Source organism: Numenius arquata, chromosome 14 (assembly GCF_964106895.1).
Source record: "Numenius arquata chromosome 14, bNumArq3.hap1.1, whole genome shotgun sequence".
NCBI classification, from domain to species: domain Eukaryota; kingdom Metazoa; phylum Chordata; class Aves; order Charadriiformes; family Scolopacidae; genus Numenius; species Numenius arquata.
The window spans coordinates 7,624,304-7,642,809 of NC_133589.1; the positions used below are offsets into that span (position 1 = coordinate 7,624,304).

Consider the following 18,506-nt stretch of genomic DNA (forward strand, 5'->3'; position numbering starts at 1 on the left):
CATCCACAGGCACCCTGTATTTTTCACTGTGATCTCTGGTCCGTCCAACTTGTGGACACCCTGTAGCTTTACAGGTCATTGCTTTCAGCCCTGCATGCCTGAGGTGACACTGAGCCTTCAGACCTTGCCTAGTGCCCCAGCCTTCCCACCTGCTTTCTCCTGCCCTCTCCAGAAAAAGCAGCTCCAAGAAAGGACTGGAGAGCGGGAGCCTTTCCTTGTAATCTGACCAACAAGCACAGGATTGAATTAGAAGCTGAAGAAGCAGCAGCTGCCGCATTTCTGCAGGGTCTCCAGAAAAAGTCAGAAGCTTTGGCCAAGAACATGGATAGCTGTGGTCTGAGCCGGGTATTGGACTCTCCCAGTTTTAATTAATGTGATTCCATAACAGAACCTGCATGGAGCCTCGCAGGCTGGACTGGGTTTACATGGGAAGGTTTTGGTAGCGGGGCCGCAGCCATGGCTGGATGGAGAGAAGATGTCGGCCCAGGGCCCATGGCGACTGCGAATCTGCCGCAGCAGCACGGAGCACGCTGCTCCGCTCCCTCTCTGGGCTCATTAGTGGAGCCCATTAAATCTTATGCTACACAAGTAATGCATGAAGCAAGAAGGGAAATGAGCATGAAATCTGATTGCAAGGTTCGTCAGAGCTGATGGACCTGGGCAGCCGGAACAGCCGTACCTCGAAGGAGGCTCAGGCGTGAGCTGTCAGGCTCTTCCAAGGCATTGTTAAATAATCATCTATAGGAAATGATTATTCATGAGCACAATGAAGATTATCATTTAGAATTCTTAACAATTCAGCACAGCTCCTGTTTGATGTGGCGAGGCTCTAGCAGTGCATTTGCATTAGAGAAAGTATTACTACTTTTGATGGAGGAGAAGGATTACAGGAGAAATCTGCATAAATTTATTGGTAAATGTCATTTAGCATATGTCCAAATGTAATTTATCACGGGTTTGTAGTGCAGGCTGTCTGACTCACACAGGGCTTCTTTTTTTTTCAATAGACAGATAAATAACCCTTGGGACAAAATTACCTCATTGAAAGGAAACTGATATTAAATCATCATTGTTCCAGGTGAACAGAGCCTGCTCCAGGCAGCTCCCTCTGGGCAGCTTCCCACAACCCAAGGCAGGAGGGGCTCAGGCTGAGTGACGTGGAAATGCAAGTCCTGGAGGGGATGCTCGGAGGAGCCCATGCCCTTCTTCTGCCTGCCGAGCTTCGCCTCGGCTCTGCACGTGTGCTGGCAGCCGCCCCTGCACAACAGTCCTCTCCATCTGCCTCCAGAGCAGCTCCTCCCTCCTGGCACAGAAACATGCTGAGGATTTTATCACAGCTGCTGTTCTGGCCATCGGGGACATCCCCACGCTCCCAGCTGGCCGGCTTTCCTCCCTGAAAGCCCCCACGAGCCCAGCCCCAGGGCTGGCCTTTGCCGGGGGTACTGAGGGACGAGCAGCAGTAGCCAAGCCCTTCTCCTTGGGAAGGGTTTCCTTGCAAAGCCAACAGCTCTCCATTCCCACAGGCCCTTTCAAGACTTCTGTTTGGGTTAATTTCACAGCTGCTGGGGCTCATTCTGTCCTTGAGTAACTCTCCAAAGGGATGTGCTTATCCACAGAGGCTGTTCCAGCTGCTTCAGCTTTGATCTCTCTGGTTTTCCCTGTGTGATGTAAGGTTGTTTAACATGTTGGCTGTGACAGGGTGGGGACTTTCTGGCAGCCCGGAGCCTGCCAGAGCATCTCTGGCAAGCTCAGAGCAGGTCCTGCTAAACCAGAACATCAGCCCCACTACTGAGCTGAAGCTGAACATCCGTGTCCATCCCCACAGCCACCATTGGCATTTTAATTGTGATACCAGCCTGGCAGAGGTGAGGGTTATTACAGCAACCGCTTCAAATGTGACAGGCATGATGGCATTGGACAAAGAGCTCAGTCTCCTGCCGCATGCCCATCCTGCCACCTCCCTGTCACTGTCTGGAGCAATATCTCTGGGGGATATCTCTGGGACTTGGGAGATCAGCTCTGGACAGGAGACAGTGAGTTGCATCTTGAGAACCAACCGGTCATTGGCTTCTTTGACTGAATTTTCCACAAGTGCAACAAGATACACTCAAACACCCTGACACCGGGAGGAGGGCCCATGCACATCTTCAACATAACCAGTCTGTAGCTGCATACAGGGTGACCTTGCAAATATTCCCGTTTCTTGAGGAACTCAAGCCTGAAAACTGGAAATTTCAGTCTACTTTGAACTCCAGCCCTGGAAAGGCTGAAGGTTTATGCCAAACCCCGGCACTCCCAGGCCAGGCAATGGCTCCCAGCTGTCGGATATCCATGTCTGCAGCGATTTCTGCATCTCACTCCAGACACTCTGCTTTCAACACATCACTCCCAAGCAAGCAAATGCATGCTCCATCATGACTGCCTGATACGTCTTATCGTCTTGTTAGCAATTAATATTAGCATGGTAGAAATTGCTAATATGCAATATACAATAATTAAAATTCAATTTAATTGCCCAGTTGCTCTTAAACTCTGCATACAAATGTGTCTTCCACTCCCTGGATTACAGAGAATCACACAGCTGGAGAAAGCCATCCCTGAGAAATTGGGTGAGGCCAACGCAGCCCAGCTGAGCTCAAGGGAACTTCCCCAGCAAGGGAGGATTTTCCACCCTCCAGGCTGATTGGGAAGGCTGGGGACTAGCAGAGCAGTATTGCTGGGGTGCTGAGCCCACTGCTGGGGGTTGGGGGGGTGCCGAAGGGAGCACAGATGGGCTGAGATCAGGTCAGACAGTTCTTGATGCTCACATGTTTCTTATTGCAGCCTTTTCTCCTGCATCTGGGTCTCAGGTGAGATTAAAAAGAGAGATATTCTCCTGAAAACAGCAGATGCTTCATGTGTAAATGCAGGTACCAAAAAGTAAAAAAAACAGACCAAAGAGTGTTTCTGAGGGGTCAGTGCCCCCTGCACCCATGTGGGTGTAAGGCAGGAGCTGCCTTGCTGACTGTGCTCTGTGGTCGATGTGGCAGAGGAGTGAGGGCACGCATCCAGGAGAGAGGAACCGGGCAAAGAGGAGCATGTCCTGCAAAGCAGTGGCTCAGTGAAAGGCACTGGGGCACAGGGCAGGTACCAGCTGCACGTGATCCCAGTGTGATGCTGCAGCTAATGTGATTCTTGGGTACCAACAGGGAAATACCAAAGCAATACCCACAGAGAGGATGTTCTCAGCGGGACCAAGTAACATCCTGTGGCCAGTGCTGGTGTCTGCACTCCCAGCAAGGCGTTAAGAAACTGCAGAGTCCTGGCAGGAGCCCTGAGAGCTGCTTGAGGTCTGAAAATCAGCCACAGAGAAAGATTAAAGAGGTAAGCCTATGTATTTTGTCAAAGAGAGGGTTAGGAAATCACTTGATTGTGGTCTCCAAGTACCTGTGTGGGGAAGTCTTTGCTAATGGATGGTATAACAAGTTGTTTAACTGAGACAGATTCAAGCTGGAAATAAAGCACTCATTTTAACAAAGGGTGAAAATAACCTGGGAACAATTTGCAGAAGGATGCGTAGAAGGCTTTAAAATGAAGGATACAAATAATGCTCAATTTCAGCTTGCCCTTGCTGAAGGTGGTAGAGCCATTGCAGGGGACGCTCGTGGGTCTGCACAGTGTGGTCCTGCCTCTGGTGGTGCAGAGCCATGCTGGGGGAGAGAGGAGACCTGTGCCTCTGGGGGGGGTGCAGGGTTGGGCAGGGTTTACCCACAGGGCTGTTCCCATTCCAAACCCCACACAACCGGCAGTTCCCTGAGGGGGGCAGGAGCCCCCAAGCCCACTGAGCAGGGGTGACCATGAGCCCTGGCTCTGCAGTGCTGGCTTCACAAGGTGACACAAGTGCTGGCGTGACGAGTGACCCTGCAGCGTGTCCTGGAGTGCTCCCACCAGGGCCTCAGCTCGCCCAGTATTTATTCCCTTTTTTGAAGTGTAAGAGCAGAGGCAAAAGTACCTGCATAGAAAGAATTGGATGAGGCCGTTATCGCTAAGGGATTAACAGCTGCTGGTGACTCAGAACTAAGATGACTCAAAGAAAGGCAGCATCCAAGGGATAAAGTCAACCACCACGGTCCCATCATCAGCCAATTCCACAAACTCAGCACCGTCTCCTGAGTGATTAGTGCAATCGTGCAGGGAGTTTGCAAAGGGAAAGTGCTCCATTTTGGCTCTCCGTCTCCTGAAACTTGGTGTCTGTATCTTGTGATAGCTGCCATGCACAGCCAACCAGGCTTGGCCAGGGCTGGGAAAGGAGGGCTCGAGAGGATACAGAGAAGGGGCCTTTGATCCCTCTAATTAACTCTGATTCAAAATGTATTATGAAGCTAAGAATTAGGAGGAAAGCTGGGGTTGCTTTGATGTGCGTGGGTGGATGCGGCCAAGAGGCTGCACAGAGGGCAGAGATTAGCAGGGGCAGGAAAGGTTTGAGGCAAGGACCTGGAAACGGAAGGGGTCATCAGCACCGATGGGGACGTGTTTGTGCTCCCACTGGGGAGCCTGGGAGGAGTGTGGTGGCACTGGAGAATGGTGCAGAAGCTGAGGAGTTCCTGGTCGGTTGTGGCCCTGCAGTGTTTGCTGCCTGCACAGAGGGCTCTAATGCTGCAGCAAGGCCACGGCTGCCCAGTGCCAACAGGACTCCCACGTTCTCCGTGCACACTTGAACGAGGACACTGGGAAAGGCCACGTGTGCAGGGCTGCCTTGTGCATAAACCCTTATTGATTTTGCTACTAGATATGACTCGGTGTGTTCACAAGGGGATGTTTCGTGCCTTTCCTTTAGGAAACAACCACCCATAAGAGGCACCAGCACTTTTCTCAGCAGTTATTGCTACAGCAGCTGCTCGCAGGGACCGCCGGGGGCTGCAGACCCACCGCCCCGGACCCCGTGTTTCGGGCAGTCAGAGGGGTTTGCTGAAGAACACGGGTGTCCAGCAAACAGAAACCCAGGAGCAAACTCCCACCCGGAGTCTTGGGGCTTCTGCAGCTGGAAACGGCGCTTCGCTGGATGCTCAGCCCCTGCGGGGGTTGCCCTGCCCCGTAGGGCACCGGGGCTCCCTCCCGCCGCCGAGCCCCGCAGCGCCCGCCCGCCGCCGGTCCCTATCCCGGTGCTAAAATGACCTCTAGTGGCAGGCGGGGACCGGGCCGGCCCGCGGCGAGCTGGCTCCGGGAGAGGGGGAGGCTGGAGAGGGGAAGTTCGTTTTCCTAAAAAAAAAACCAACAAACAAACAAACAAACAAACCCAAAACTAAAAAAAAAAGCCCAAAGCGCGAACGCACCCCCCTCTCCGTTGCTTTCCATTTGCTCTGGAAATTCTCCTGCTGCCCAGGTTTGGGACCCTACAGAAACACCAACTCCATGAACCATTTGCCCCAGTGCTACGGTGGCTCTGGAGCCTACTGATGGCACTGGCAGTGGTGGGACTGGCTCTTGGTTGTTTTGCTGAGGAGCATTTTGGAGTATGTTTATCTGCTTGAGTAGCACCAGCCTGTTCTGTCCTCACTCTGAGGACACTCTGGGTGGCTATCTACATCTTCTGAATGTTGCATTGTAATGGTCCTTTATGGAAGAAGCCCAGGAACCTGTACTCTGGACCTTTAGGCTCCTCCACGCCTAGGAGAGAGCTTCATTAGCACATCACCTTCCAACCAGTGGGGCTTTCCCTCCATCAGAGCCATGACAAAGCTCTGTGTGCAGGTGAGCAGGCAGAGGTCCTGCCTCCGGGCACAGAGGAGGCAGATCCAAAGTAATAGTCCTCTCCTCCCAGCTGTGGGCCACCATCCCCTGGGCTCAGTGGATCTGCAAAACCCGGCGCCATTTCGTGCTGTTGCTGTGAAGTGGCAGACTCCGTCTTGCACGAGGTGGCAATGGCGAGTTAGTTTTGTCTTTTCTTTCACCGAGCAGAATAATTAGTGACTCGAGATTCATTAAGCAGCAAGGTCACCCCTGGCATTCTTCACACTAAGAGTAGGGATGAGACTCAGAGGTGGTGCCAAGCAGCATTGGTGACGAAGAGATAATGAGCCAGCGTCTCCCCAGAGCCAGCGAATTCCCTAGAGGAAGGGGAGACGTCCCCACCAGCAGCGTGATCCCTCTCCGCGCCTGAAATTTCGGGGCACAATGAGCCAGCGGGAGGGCTGAACTCTGACAGCCTCACAAGAAATGCTGGTGCTGCTTGTTTTCAGACTGAGTCTGCAATGCCAGACCCAGAGGTGGGCTCATCTCATGGCACCATTTTGGGATAGGATCAAAGGAAAAAACCTCTGCAGAGGAGATCTTGCTTTAACCTGGGGTCGTGACCCAGGGAGAGAGCCGTCCCAACAGGACAGGCTCCGCTGTGGGGTGCACACGGTGTCCGTGAGCCTTGCATGCTTTCAGGCGTGAGCAGCAGTGGTCCCACCAGGGCAGGCTCATTAGGGGGAAACTTACTGATTAAGTTCTTTATATGGCTTTTATGACTTCTTGGATAAATTAGCTCTGATTGTTACAGAAAAAGTTACTTTTACTCCAGAATACTGTTCACGTGGGAAGGAATTGTTTGTCTTGCTGTACCTCTCCTGATTTGTTTTGTGACAATGGCAAAACCCTGATGAGGAATGAGCTCTCATCTTCTTTCTGACTAGTTGATAGGGTCCATTTTCTTCACCTTAGTATTAAAGGCAATAAATTCAGACATCCATGTAAATTCATGACAAAGGATGCCCAGACTGAAAATTGCTCATCCTTGCACTAGAGAGATTCACTGTTTTACTTCTATCTGTCATGGCTTGCATCTAGGGCTTTTATACTTTTATATTCCTATGAACACAAAGGCATGGTCCCCCCAGGGTTGGGGTGGGCTCAGGGGGGCTTGGCCCAAAACTGGCCAGCTGGAGGGGAGCAGGGCTATGCTGGTACCCGGGACTGAGCAATGGCATCGTCTGCCCGGGCGCTGGCACCACCACTCCTCCCAGCTACAGCAGGACTTCCCAGTGTTGACATCCACTAAAACCAAGTCAACACACGTCCGCTGGCCTTTTACACAGGCATGTAGGGTTTGCTGTGTGTTGGGAGTGTAAGTGGAGCTGTGGAAGGAGCAGCTCCCGGGACATACAGGCTGGGCTTTTGCTTCTTTACTTGCTTGTTTGTTTTTTTCTCATGATGTAAAAGCAGGTCTCTGGATTTGTTTTCTGTATTTCCGCCCAACTTTCGTAGTTTCCCTTAACTCTAAGTCCGTCAAGAGTAAGGGAGCTGGCAAACATCAGAAACTTGAAGTAGATTGCAGACTGGGAGAGAACTTTGGAAAACCACTTGCAGGTGAGCTGTGCCAGTGCTTGCAGACTTGTGCTGGAAGAATTTTCCAGTTTTTCAGGACCCTGACACCCAGACATGCTCTCCCCAAAGAGACGGCTGCTGTGGTCAGGTTTCCACTGCTGGTGATCTTTCGGTTCTGTGTTTCAATGTATTTCTAGGATTTTTCCTTGGGGTAATAGGCCTCCCTTCCTTCCAGGGGGGAGGTATCAGGGCTGGCAGCGTGCAGCAGCCTTGGTTTTCTCCCTGAACTCCTGTTATTTGGGGTTCAAACACCTGCCCAGTATGGGGCAGTACCAATAGACAGGAATGATGCATAAAACATGGACTCTGTTAAGACGCCAAAGCATAAACTAAGAAAAAAAGGCAGCCTGGCTGTGTAAGCCCTGGGCTGGGCATCACGGGGTGACTGGGCTGGGCGATGCCCTCCCTGTTCAGGTGCTGTCGGTGTGTGCTGCTGGCTCGGCACCGCAGCAGGTCTTTGCTTTGTCTTGATCTCACATTTGAAGCACTGAGAGGCTCCATGCCTCTTCTGCCTCCTAACCCTATGGTATTTAGGTGACTTTTGCAAAGAGATGTAGTACATGCCTGTCTCTGCCACAATGACATGGTCTAAGGTTAAATTATTAACTTAAGACAAAATGTCTTTTTTATTATTATTAATATTTAAAAAAAAATATAATTAAACCCTTTGCACAGGTCTATCCTGAGAGCACCCTGCAGGGCAGTGAGCTCTGGGCTCTCTGAGGAGCTCTGGGCAAGCCCAGGTCTCACCTGGCTGCAGGGCTCCCAGACCACGGGTGGGAACGTGCCACGCAGTGACAAGAGAACCTGGGTTCTCCATGTCCGTGAGAAGATCCTGACTCCACAGAGACTGTCAGAAGGTGACACAGTGCCACCAAGGCATCTGAGTCCGTCCCACTCTCTGGATCTCTTGCGAGCAAGGCAGGAAGAGCCCATGAGCATCTTCAACCAGGACAGGACATTAACCACAGTAAAAACCACTATCTTATGAAAATCCAAAGTATTGTTTTCTGAGCAGGGCACCTGGGAGGGGGTGGGTGTCTCTGAAAGGCTATGGGAGCAATTGGCTCTGAGGTCTGGGTACATTGTCACCACGATGCTCCCCAGTGGGTGGCTGGGCTGCACCTCCAGCCAGAGCACCACCACTTCCCAGGGCTCAGACGTTTCCTGGTCCATAGATGGGAACTTGTGCCCAGCTGGGGATGGAGATGGGCCACTTGCTCACCGAATCCTCCAGCTGAGGAAGCCAAGACAAAAATATGGGTCTCATTTCAGCTGGTAAAGCTGCCTGGGTGAAAGGAGCAAGGGCTGGGGAAGGGAGAGGCTGCAGAGGTGTTCCCTGGGGATGTCAAGCAGGAGCAGCGGGGGGAAGAAAAGTGTAATTTTCTCTGCGTCCAGGGGCTGTTTTACACAGGTATAAAGTACCGGTGCCACACAGGGTGGCAGGGAATTAGGACCCCCAATTTATGTGCTGAGGGAGGCATGATGCAGAGCCTGGGGACTCTCTGAAGCTGTCTGACACTGCCATCTTACACCTGTGCCTCTCAGAAACTCTGGAGTTACAGACTTTCCTGTCTTCTAGTGCGCTTTGAGGCTTAATTAATGTTTCAGAAGCAACTTACGGATGAAAAGCACAAACATGTAATAATCCCAAAAAACAGGTCAGTGAGGAAGAAGCCTGACCCATAATGATGCTTTGCTCAATGTCTTCTGATGGCACACGTGCGTTAGAGTACAAGTTTCTCCTGCACCAGGGTGTTAAGCAGGGGCAGAGGCTGCCTGCCTGCAGCGGGGACGTGGCCTGTCCATGAAAACACAGCTGGGCCAAAATGAGTGCCTGTTCTTGCCTGGGATGCCAGATTTCAGCAGAGGCATTGTGGTTTTGTTCGGGCTACATTGCAAAGGAGCTACAAGGCCGAGTGATCCCAAACCATTTGAGTATTTTTGATGATCTGTGAGAGCAGTACCGAATCTGTGGGGAGAGTTAAATCCCTCATTCACATTGGGAAATACATGGCATTTCCAAAAAGACCAAAGACAGTCCTGTGAAATGAAATTGCTATTCCATGTCTTAGGATCTCTAGGTCCTTCTCCTTTGCCCATTAAATATTTCTTCTCCCTTTCACTTCATAAACTGCAGAACAGTTCCTCACAGATATCTATAATATTTATTAGCATTTAAAATAATAAATAACACGTTACTTGGGCCCCCTGGGCCCATTCCTCCCAGCCAGTGCCACCCCAGAAGCCATATATTAGCAGAGCAATGGTAGCGTGATGATGTATGATGCTGATACATCATGCAAGCGTTAGAACTCTGATGTGGTGCTCCATGCAGGGCTGTCGCTCCAACTATAAATGGCTGGCTGGTGGTGCAGCCCTGACCATTACAAACAACTCAGATGGATCCTCATCTTTAATGGATTGTCCTGGATCTGTAATGGATTTTTTCATTAAAAAGTAACTGGACAGTTTATGGGAGGGCAGGCAGATACTGGTGGGTGAGAAAGCTCTGAGGAGTTTTTTAAAAAAAAACAACTTCCACCTCTGGGTAAGTAGCTTGAATTCAGACAAGTAGATAATGGCCAAGCTGGGCAATCCACTGGGCTGCCATGGGGGACTGTAACTCTGGGCTAGAAGGAACTTCTCCAGTTCCCAGACGTGGGTACAAATGTCATAGCCAAGCTGCTTCTTCACTCTCCCAGCAGAAGGGCAAATGATTCAATTAGGGGTGCTGGCAGGGACAAAATAAGAGAATTCTGCTTCTTCATCCCATAATTATTCTGTATTGTTCTGAGAATAACTGGAGGATTCAGAGCTCCCCAGCTGGGCTATCAGACCAGCACATTTCACACGTATTTGCTAGGCAGTGCCCCAAACTCCATTTTTCAGTCTTGAATCAGAACAATGACACAGGATATTTATTAAAAACAAGAGGATGTGTTCTGATTAGCTTTGGTCTGATTCTGACAAAGTTCCTTCTAGTTACAGTGGCAAAGACAAGGAAAAGTCTGGATTTCTTTCTCAGCTGATAGTATTGTGTTAGGAAAGAAATCTGGAGGGGTGGGTAGCCCAGGGCATGTGCCTCCCCTCCTGCACTGGCATTTGGGATTCTCCCTCTGCCCTTGGAAAGGCATTTCTCTCTTGGGAAGCTTTGGGAATCATGAAGCTGGAAGTTAGAAAGCTTCAGTGACTCCTCCTGGAAAATATCTTAGGGGTTTAAAAGCGCCCACGGGGAATCCTCAGTCTCCTTCCTAACCCAGAAAGGTGCCAGAGTGAGGTGCAAGCAGGTGATGGGGGCTCTGCACTGCTCAGAGAAAGCAGGATCTCTTCTCCCTCTGCAGATAGATTATCCTTCCTCCTGTTCTAATCAGCCGAGTGTGGTCCAACGTTAGTGGTCCTTCGTCTTTTATGTGACAAAATCCCCTTCGTCTTTTATGTGACAAAATCTTCTTCACTTTCTCCCTTCAAAAAATTGTTTTTAAAATTCCTAAACAAAGCCAGAAAGATCCTCATCTGTCTGCTTTTGTGCGTTGTCGCTGGGAAGGTGTGCTGAACAGACAGCTGGGGACTCCACTGTAAACAGGAGAGCCTGGCGACATGAGACTGGCTTAGATCCAGGGTGATCAGCGTTTTAAGGGAAAATCAACAGATAGCAAATCCCACAGCTAAAATATGGAATTAGAACCAGCAAATGGTGAATACAGCTCGAGTGAGTACCTCCTCCCAGAAGACCACAATGCTATATCTGAGTGCTGGCTTTGGTTTCGGAAAGGAGTAGCGCCAAAACCTTTTTGGAATCTTTGAAGTATCCTCATCATGCCTAAGGGACCAGGCTTAGAGGTGGAGGAATGTGGTCAAGATCATGTGTGACTCATCCACTGCGCTGAGTTTTAATGCAGCATGCAGAGGATTATTCTAAATTATGATGGTTTGCTTCTTGGTCTTAAAGTCTGTGAGCATTTGAGTAAAGACAGCGAGAGTTCAAGCAACTGTGGGTGTGTGTGTGCCACACTTGGGGAGTACATCGGTTTATGGCAATAAACATAAATAGTTTATGGATGTAAAGACTAAGATGGAAATTTGGTGAACGGGATATGCTGCCATCCCTAACGTGCTTGCTGACTGTGCACAGATGTTGGCATGCTGGTTCCAAGATCTGCTTTCTTCCTTTATTCAGCAATGCAAAAGTGCAGACATTTGCATGGTATTCCTCTTGTCTAATTAGATGCCTTCATTTGCCACCCTCTAGGCCCCAAATTTTGATCATTGTGGTCAAAATGTGATAATTTATCAATGGTAATAAGCTGGTGTGATGTGGTGGTGAGACACTGTTTAGTGTGACTGTGGTGTGTGCACACGGGGTGTAGAGGAGCAAGTAGAAAAGAGCAGGAGCAGATAAGAATCAGAGTTTTATGTTTTGGTTTGGGGTTTTTTAAGTGTGTTAATGACATTGTCATTCTTAATTAAAGCTTAGCTTTAACCAGTGCCTGCTCAGAGCAGCTGTGCTGCCTCGGAAGCTGGACTGATGACACCAAGCTGAGGAACTGTGACTTACAGTGCAATGTGGATATTCCAGCAAAACTGGCCATGTGGGCGCTGGGCTCTGCAGGCGATGATTTGGGCTCTGGGATCACTCCAGCCCCGAGCACACATGACAACGCAACATCCTCTTCTCTTGCACAGAACTCACAGGTAAAGTTAAAAAAAAAAATAAAAAAAAATAGTAGAGTTTTTGCTCCTGATGAAACAAATTGAAGAAGGAAATGCAAATACATTCCTTCTCCCTGTGCCAACCTGCTTATTTGCGTGTCCGTTTCCAACAGACCTGCTCCTGCAGCTCGGAAGCTATTAGAAATAGTTTGTCCTTTCTGGTTTTAACAGGAGGGGTTGCTTCTTTTTGTATCGTTCAGTTGTACGACAGGTACTTTGCAGACACTCCAGAACAATTCCGTCCCAGGCAGCCCTCAGAATTTCAGAATTAAAGCAGCACAGACAACTGCGCTCAGCAAAAGGTGCTCAGTGCAGCGCAGCACTGCTGTACATAGACAAGCTGTTTCTAAATCAATGAAGTGGTAAATGAGATGAAGTTCCCTACACAGCTCCTAATAATCTGTAATGGTAAAACACTGAAACTACATTTTTAGGCAAATAGTTTCTCTTTATTCCCCTTTTTTAACTAATGTGTGAGTATGACCTAAAATGGTGACAAAACTTAGGTAACTTACATTTTAGGTTGTTTTGCAGAACTTAAAAAACAATTTACTGCTGAATGCATTTGAAAGCAAAAGAGTTACAGAAGTAATTTAAAGCTACAAAAAATAGTCTTGATGCCAACACGTGTACAGAGAACACCAAGCCTTAATGCTCCCCTTTTTGAATGACTTTCAGAAGGTAACCCAGCTCCCTCTGAAACTCCCTCTGAAAAGGGGTATTTGCTTGCCTCCCTAGGAGGTTCTGATTCGTTTTTTTGAAGTTATAAATGTGGGTAATTGAGAATACTTTATGGGTTGCAACAGCAAGCTAATTGTTTCTTATGACGCGAGCGTTTCTGTTGAGTGTGGTAAACATCCTTTAACCGGCATGTCGAACCTCTTGTGTAAGTGAATTTGTCTAAGTAAAGATCCGGCAGCATTCCCAGGCAGTGAGGATCTGGTCTCACATCCTCCTCTGGGTGCAGCTGTCTGGCCGCTGCCCAGATTGCCCAGGTTGCCCAGATTGCAGTCTGTAACTCCTCTCACCACCCTCCTGCCAGAGGTTACTCCCTCAATCTCACAGCTCAGTTGCTCACGGGAGCATCCCTTAACCTGCTTGAGTCTAAATGATCAGCCGTAACTCGAACAGCCCGAGCCGCAGATCATCACCAGGTCAGGCCGTTTGGGCCGAAACGCTTGAGGTAGCCACCAAGCAGGTTCTGCTGGGCTCTGGAGGGGGATTAATCTTGGGCAGGGCAGGGCTGAGCTGGAAGGCATAAAGACATCGGCCACCTCGGACACATCATCTCTTTGTCGTGTGAGCAGACCCTAAGGCTGGGCTTCATCAGACATTGCATTGATTTTAGGACACGTAACACCAGATTAAAGGGGCTGGGACAACCTGATGCAGTGAGCGGACCTGGCACAAACTCTGCTGAAGTTTATTGAAGAGGTAAACTTGTCCAAGCAGACCTTACCCAGATGATACCTTACAGGTACCAGCACGGTACCACTGCGCCCACACCTGCTTCAGAACAAGTCGATACAGCCGGTGATGATCCGCAATGCACAGATCTGGTACTTAGGTGGAAGCTGGTCTAAAAAATGGTAATCTGGGTATGCTGACATTCTCTAATTACGGAAAACTAAACCAAAGATAATATACTCCCCCATCTCTAATGGAGACAAATTGTTTTACACAGAACCTATGTAGTTTGGAGGCTCTACGTGTCTAACTGTCCCCTTGTTCATGTAGATCCTTTTTGCTCTGGAGTGGATGAAATCCCTAAATGTTACCTGTAGGGTTCAGATATCAGAGGTTTCCTAGCCTAAAATTTTAGATGTGTTTTTTCCAAGTCCATTAGTCTTCACTATTTTTACTATTAAAATGTACTTATCATAGAGTCACAGAATGGTTTAGGTTGGAAGGGACCTTAAAGATCATCTAGTTCCACCCCCCCTGCCGTAAACAGGGACACCTCCCACTAAACCAGGTTGCTCAAACTTGTCTTTGGAGTGATTTCTTTGAGATAGCACCACGCCAGCTGATACTCAAAAGGTTTTCTCTGTGCTTGCAGTACAGAGAAGTATTTTTAAAGTGAAAGATTGTATTTTGTAAGTTTGAATAAGCGGGTTGGATGTGCAACCAGTACAAAAATTTAAACAGCTGGGGGGGTTAATCATGACATTAATAAAAATATGAAATCCACAAGAAAGTTACTAATACTAGTTGTATAATTTAATTTTCTGCAGTATATTAGTGGGCAAATAACTGGTAAAGGAAAAATGAGGATTCATACAGAAATGTACATGGTATAAATTGCTTGATCTTGTAAAAGACTTAGATGCCTGGAAAGAAAATAAAGTCTGCATCATAGATTTGTGGAAATAACAAATAGCTCCTTTACTAAAAAGCAATAATCTGCATAATGAAACATTAATAGATATTTTAAGTTGCAGTCATTGCCTGCATAATGAAAACTATAAGATGATAATGATTTTTCTGTCCTCATGCAGTTTATTTTGCTGTTTACACACAGCATTTAATTTCCTTATTTCTGCTCAAGTTCCGTTCCCTGTTCTAATTAATTTCTTTCTAATTTCTAGTCCAGACTAACCATCCTTCCCTTTGAAAATGAGAACATATCTAATCCTTTTGAAATCTGCTCTCAATTGGTTTTCCAGTCAGCCTTGTCAGACCTGTCTGTGATGTTGGGGTGATGCTCAGCTGCGTGTCAGTGGCGTAACTACTTTATAGATTCAGTCATTTGGGTTTTCATGGGATGTTTTGAGATGCAGACACAAAGATACAATAGCATGATTTTGTTTTGCCATTTTTCCCACCTGTTCTCCATTCACCTGGGTCCTCTCCCCACTTGGGTGCTGTTGTCCCTGCTGGGCGGTGGCGTGGGTGGCATGGGGGTCACTCCTCTGACCTGGGCATTGGGCTGGTGCCGGGGGGCTTTACCCAGCCACTGCTTTGGTGTGGCCCCCTCCGAGCAGAAATGGAAACCTAATGACCTGTGGTGTCGTTTGTTCACTAATCTAGGAAGTCAGGGAAAAGCCACTGTTGTTTCCCACCGAGGCGGGAGGTGGAAGCCCCCCAAAGCTCAGGCGGTGCCAGGAGGGATGTCCCTTCCCCTCACTGGCCCCTCACTGCATCTCCCCCAGGCTGTCTTGCCCTGTCTGGCTGCTGTCAGGAGGGGACACTAGGCAGTGACAGCCAAGGGGGTGACAGGAGGAAAACCAGGCAGTGACAGGCCAAGAGGGATATAGGACATCAGGCGGTGATGGGCCCAGGGCTGTTGGGAGAGCCACCACAGGCCCAGGGCCCAACAGGAGGTGATGCTGGGTGGTGAAGGCCCAGGCATGACAGGACACCGGGGGGTGACAGGCCGAGGGGGTGGCAGGAGGTATACCACACACCTGGGGTTGTGACGGGACACTGGGCAGTGACAGGCCCAGGGGGTGACAGGACATCAGGTTGTGATGGACCCAGGGCTGTTGGGAGAGCCACCACAGGCCCTGGGGCCAGCAGGAGGTGACGCTGGGTGGTGAAGGCCCAGGCAGTGACAGGAGGGACACCACAGGCCCAGAGAATGGCAGGACACTGGGCGGTGACAGGCCCAGGGGGTGACAGGAGGGATACTAGGGGGTGACAGGCCAGGGGGGTAACAGGAGGGATACCACACACCGTGTGGGGGTGGGTGACAAGATACCAGGCCGTGACAGGATACCGGGCGGTGACATGAGCGACACCATCGGCCCGGGGCGGAGACGCCCACCGGTAACCACTCTCCCCTAGGGGGCGCCGGCGCCAGGACGGGGAAGGCGGGACCGCCGCGTCCACGTGATGCGGGCCTTTTGTCATACTGCGCTGAGTCACGTGGGGCGTGCGGGTGTGCGCCGTGAGCCGTTGCGCCTGCGCAGTGAGGCGCTTCGCGGCGGCCCGTGCGGTTGGTGGCCGGGAAACCCCTCGGCGCAGGCTGAGGCAGGGGCGCCCGAGTCGCCATAGCCAGCGGTCGGGCCGCGGAGCGCTGCCTGCGGGAGAGGAAGCGGAGGCCGAGCCGGGGCCGCGGTGGGGGGGCCTCTCCCCGTCGTCCGCCCGCCCGGGCTGCGAGGAGGAGCCGGGCGGGCGCCGCCGCGGCCCAGTTCGATCGCTGAGCGCCGCGGGCCGGAGTCTCGTCGCGGGGGCGGGGGCCGGGGCCTCGCAGCGCCGCCGCGATGGAGTTCTGAGGCCTCCGCCAGCCGAGTCTGCCTCAGGCCGCGGGGCCTGGCCATGGCGGAGCGCCGCGGCCTCTGAGCGCCGCCGGCCCGCTCGAGCTCAGCCCGCGCCGCTTGCCCCGGCCCCCTCAGTGGGCCTTTCCCCGCGCCTCCGCCGGCCTTAACCGGCGCGGAGGCCGCGACGCCGTCCGCCGCGGAAGCCGCTGTTCCGGAACCGGCACCGCCTGGCGCCGACCATGTCGTGCGTACACTACAAGTTCTCCTCCAAGCTGAACTATGATACGGTCACCTTCGACGGCCTCCATATCTCCCTGTGCGACCTCAAGCGCCAGATCATGGGCCGTGAGAAGCTGAAGGCGGCCGACTGCGACCTGCAGATCACCAACGCCCAGACCAAAGAAGGTGCGTGGGGGGCGGCGGGCGCGGGGCCTCGGGGACCGCCCGGCTGGCGGCGTCGCAGGCCGCCCCGCTGCGGCCTGCTCTTTGTGGCTCGTCCCGACGTAGCGTGAGTCAGCCCGGGGCCCATCCCGCCGGCGTGCGGGGTGTACCGGGAGGGCAAGCGGCGCCGGGTGGGAAGCGAGAGTGCGATTCGGCCGCCATCGGTAGCCGTGACTTGTATTGGGGGCCTCACAGAGCTGTTCTTTTGTAGTTGCTGTTCTGACAACTACCTTTAGATCTGTGTTTTGGACGCGGAGGTAGGCGTAGAAGAATACGTGTTTGATGTGCGACGTACAGTGCTTACAAAAGTTCTGGTTTCCTGGAATTCTTCTCCGTAAAATGATAAGGAAGTGTGGGAGGATATCTCATAATAAGAAGTTTGCCACATTTTCTTTGAAATCTGGCAGAGAAAGCTGAAAGCGATAGAAATAGAACAGGTGGCTAATTTGAAGATGGTGGTTTTGGTGACTTAATTTTGTCTTTGACTTCTTTTACCCCACTTTTCTTGAAAACTGATTTTGTGCTCGTTGCAGAAATTGCTCATTAGCAACATTTTTAGATCAAGAGTGTATCTGAGTTAGAATTCACGATTTATGTAGACCCTTTCAAGCCGTCTTGCACATGACTGTTCTCTGTATCTAAATTATACTGTGGAATTTCTCGTTAATGTAACTTCTTTTCTACACAAAAGACACTGTCATTCAGATGCTATTGAGCATCACTTCATTCGTTTCTAACCTTTTGTGGGTTTTTTTCCTGGTACTACATGTTAACTATTTCAGGGCAATACTGAAGTTTTATGGCAGAACGTTTATAGTGAATATAAGTAAGAAATGTTCTTAGAGAAGTCATAAATTCTTCTAAATCTAATAAATGGTGCTTGATTCTCAGGGATGATAATGGCTTTGTATCACTGTAATACTTCAGTTTGGTAATCTGCCATCTTTAAGTTTGAATGTGATTAAAGACTTTGGGATGTGACTTTCCAGAAATAAAAAGAATTGTGAAGTGTTTTCATTTCTTAATTATTTTTTCCCTGTGGCTCTGTGACACTCTTACAACAGGTTTTCTTTAAAATATGTACTAGTGGTTTTTTTTCCTCTTCCTGTTTCACGTATTAAAACTATAACAAAATAATACGTACTCTATGGTAACTGTAACTTCAGCATTAGCCTTTAAAGTGGTTGGACCTAAAGCACACTGTTTATCTACAGATACTTAAAAGTATTTTCAGGAGGATGTCTGTGAAGAGACTTACCGGTACCGTGTTGGGGTCTTAGGGATGCCATTGGGTTGCATGACATAAGTAGGTAGAGATACATTTCAGAAGTCTTGAATTTTTCTAGTTATATTGAATAAAATTATCAAAAGCTTTTGAAAAACGTTTAGTTTGCTTTAAGGGCTTTGCTGCAGCAGGGTCTCTGAATTTTTGCCTTCAGTTTCTAATGTGCTTTCAGCTTCACAAATGCTAGCAGGCTGAATGGCCAACCAGCTGATGTCGTTAATGTAATAGTTGGGTCTGTGTAAAAAAGAGCCTTAAAACCAAAATGTTGGATGGTAATAAACTGTGATGGAGCCCAGTTATTATCACCAGAAGAAAAAAATGTTTTGAAATGGGGCGAACGTGGATTCTGTTGTAGCAGGTGAGGAACAGAAGGCAGAGTGTTTAGAAGAAAAAAATTATGCTTATAAATATGTTATCTCATTAAGTGTTAGTCTAATATATGTAATATAAGTTTTACAAAGTGTGTTGTTTTGTTTTCATACATGATCAGAATCCAGTAAAGAAACATCTGTATTTGC

At 49.7% G+C, this 18,506-nt stretch overlaps 1 protein-coding gene across 1 annotated transcript in view; it reads left to right on the plus strand.

Moving 5' to 3' along the window:
• Positions 1-16,501: 16,501 nt before the first annotated feature.
• RBBP6 (RB binding protein 6, ubiquitin ligase) overlaps positions 16,502-18,506 on the plus strand; it is a 31,191-nt gene continuing 29,186 nt past the window's right edge. The window contains exon 1 of the mRNA XM_074158574.1: positions 16,502-16,667. Within this exon, the coding sequence (XP_074014675.1) occupies positions 16,502-16,667 (166 nt within the window). The remainder of the gene's footprint in view (positions 16,668-18,506) is intronic.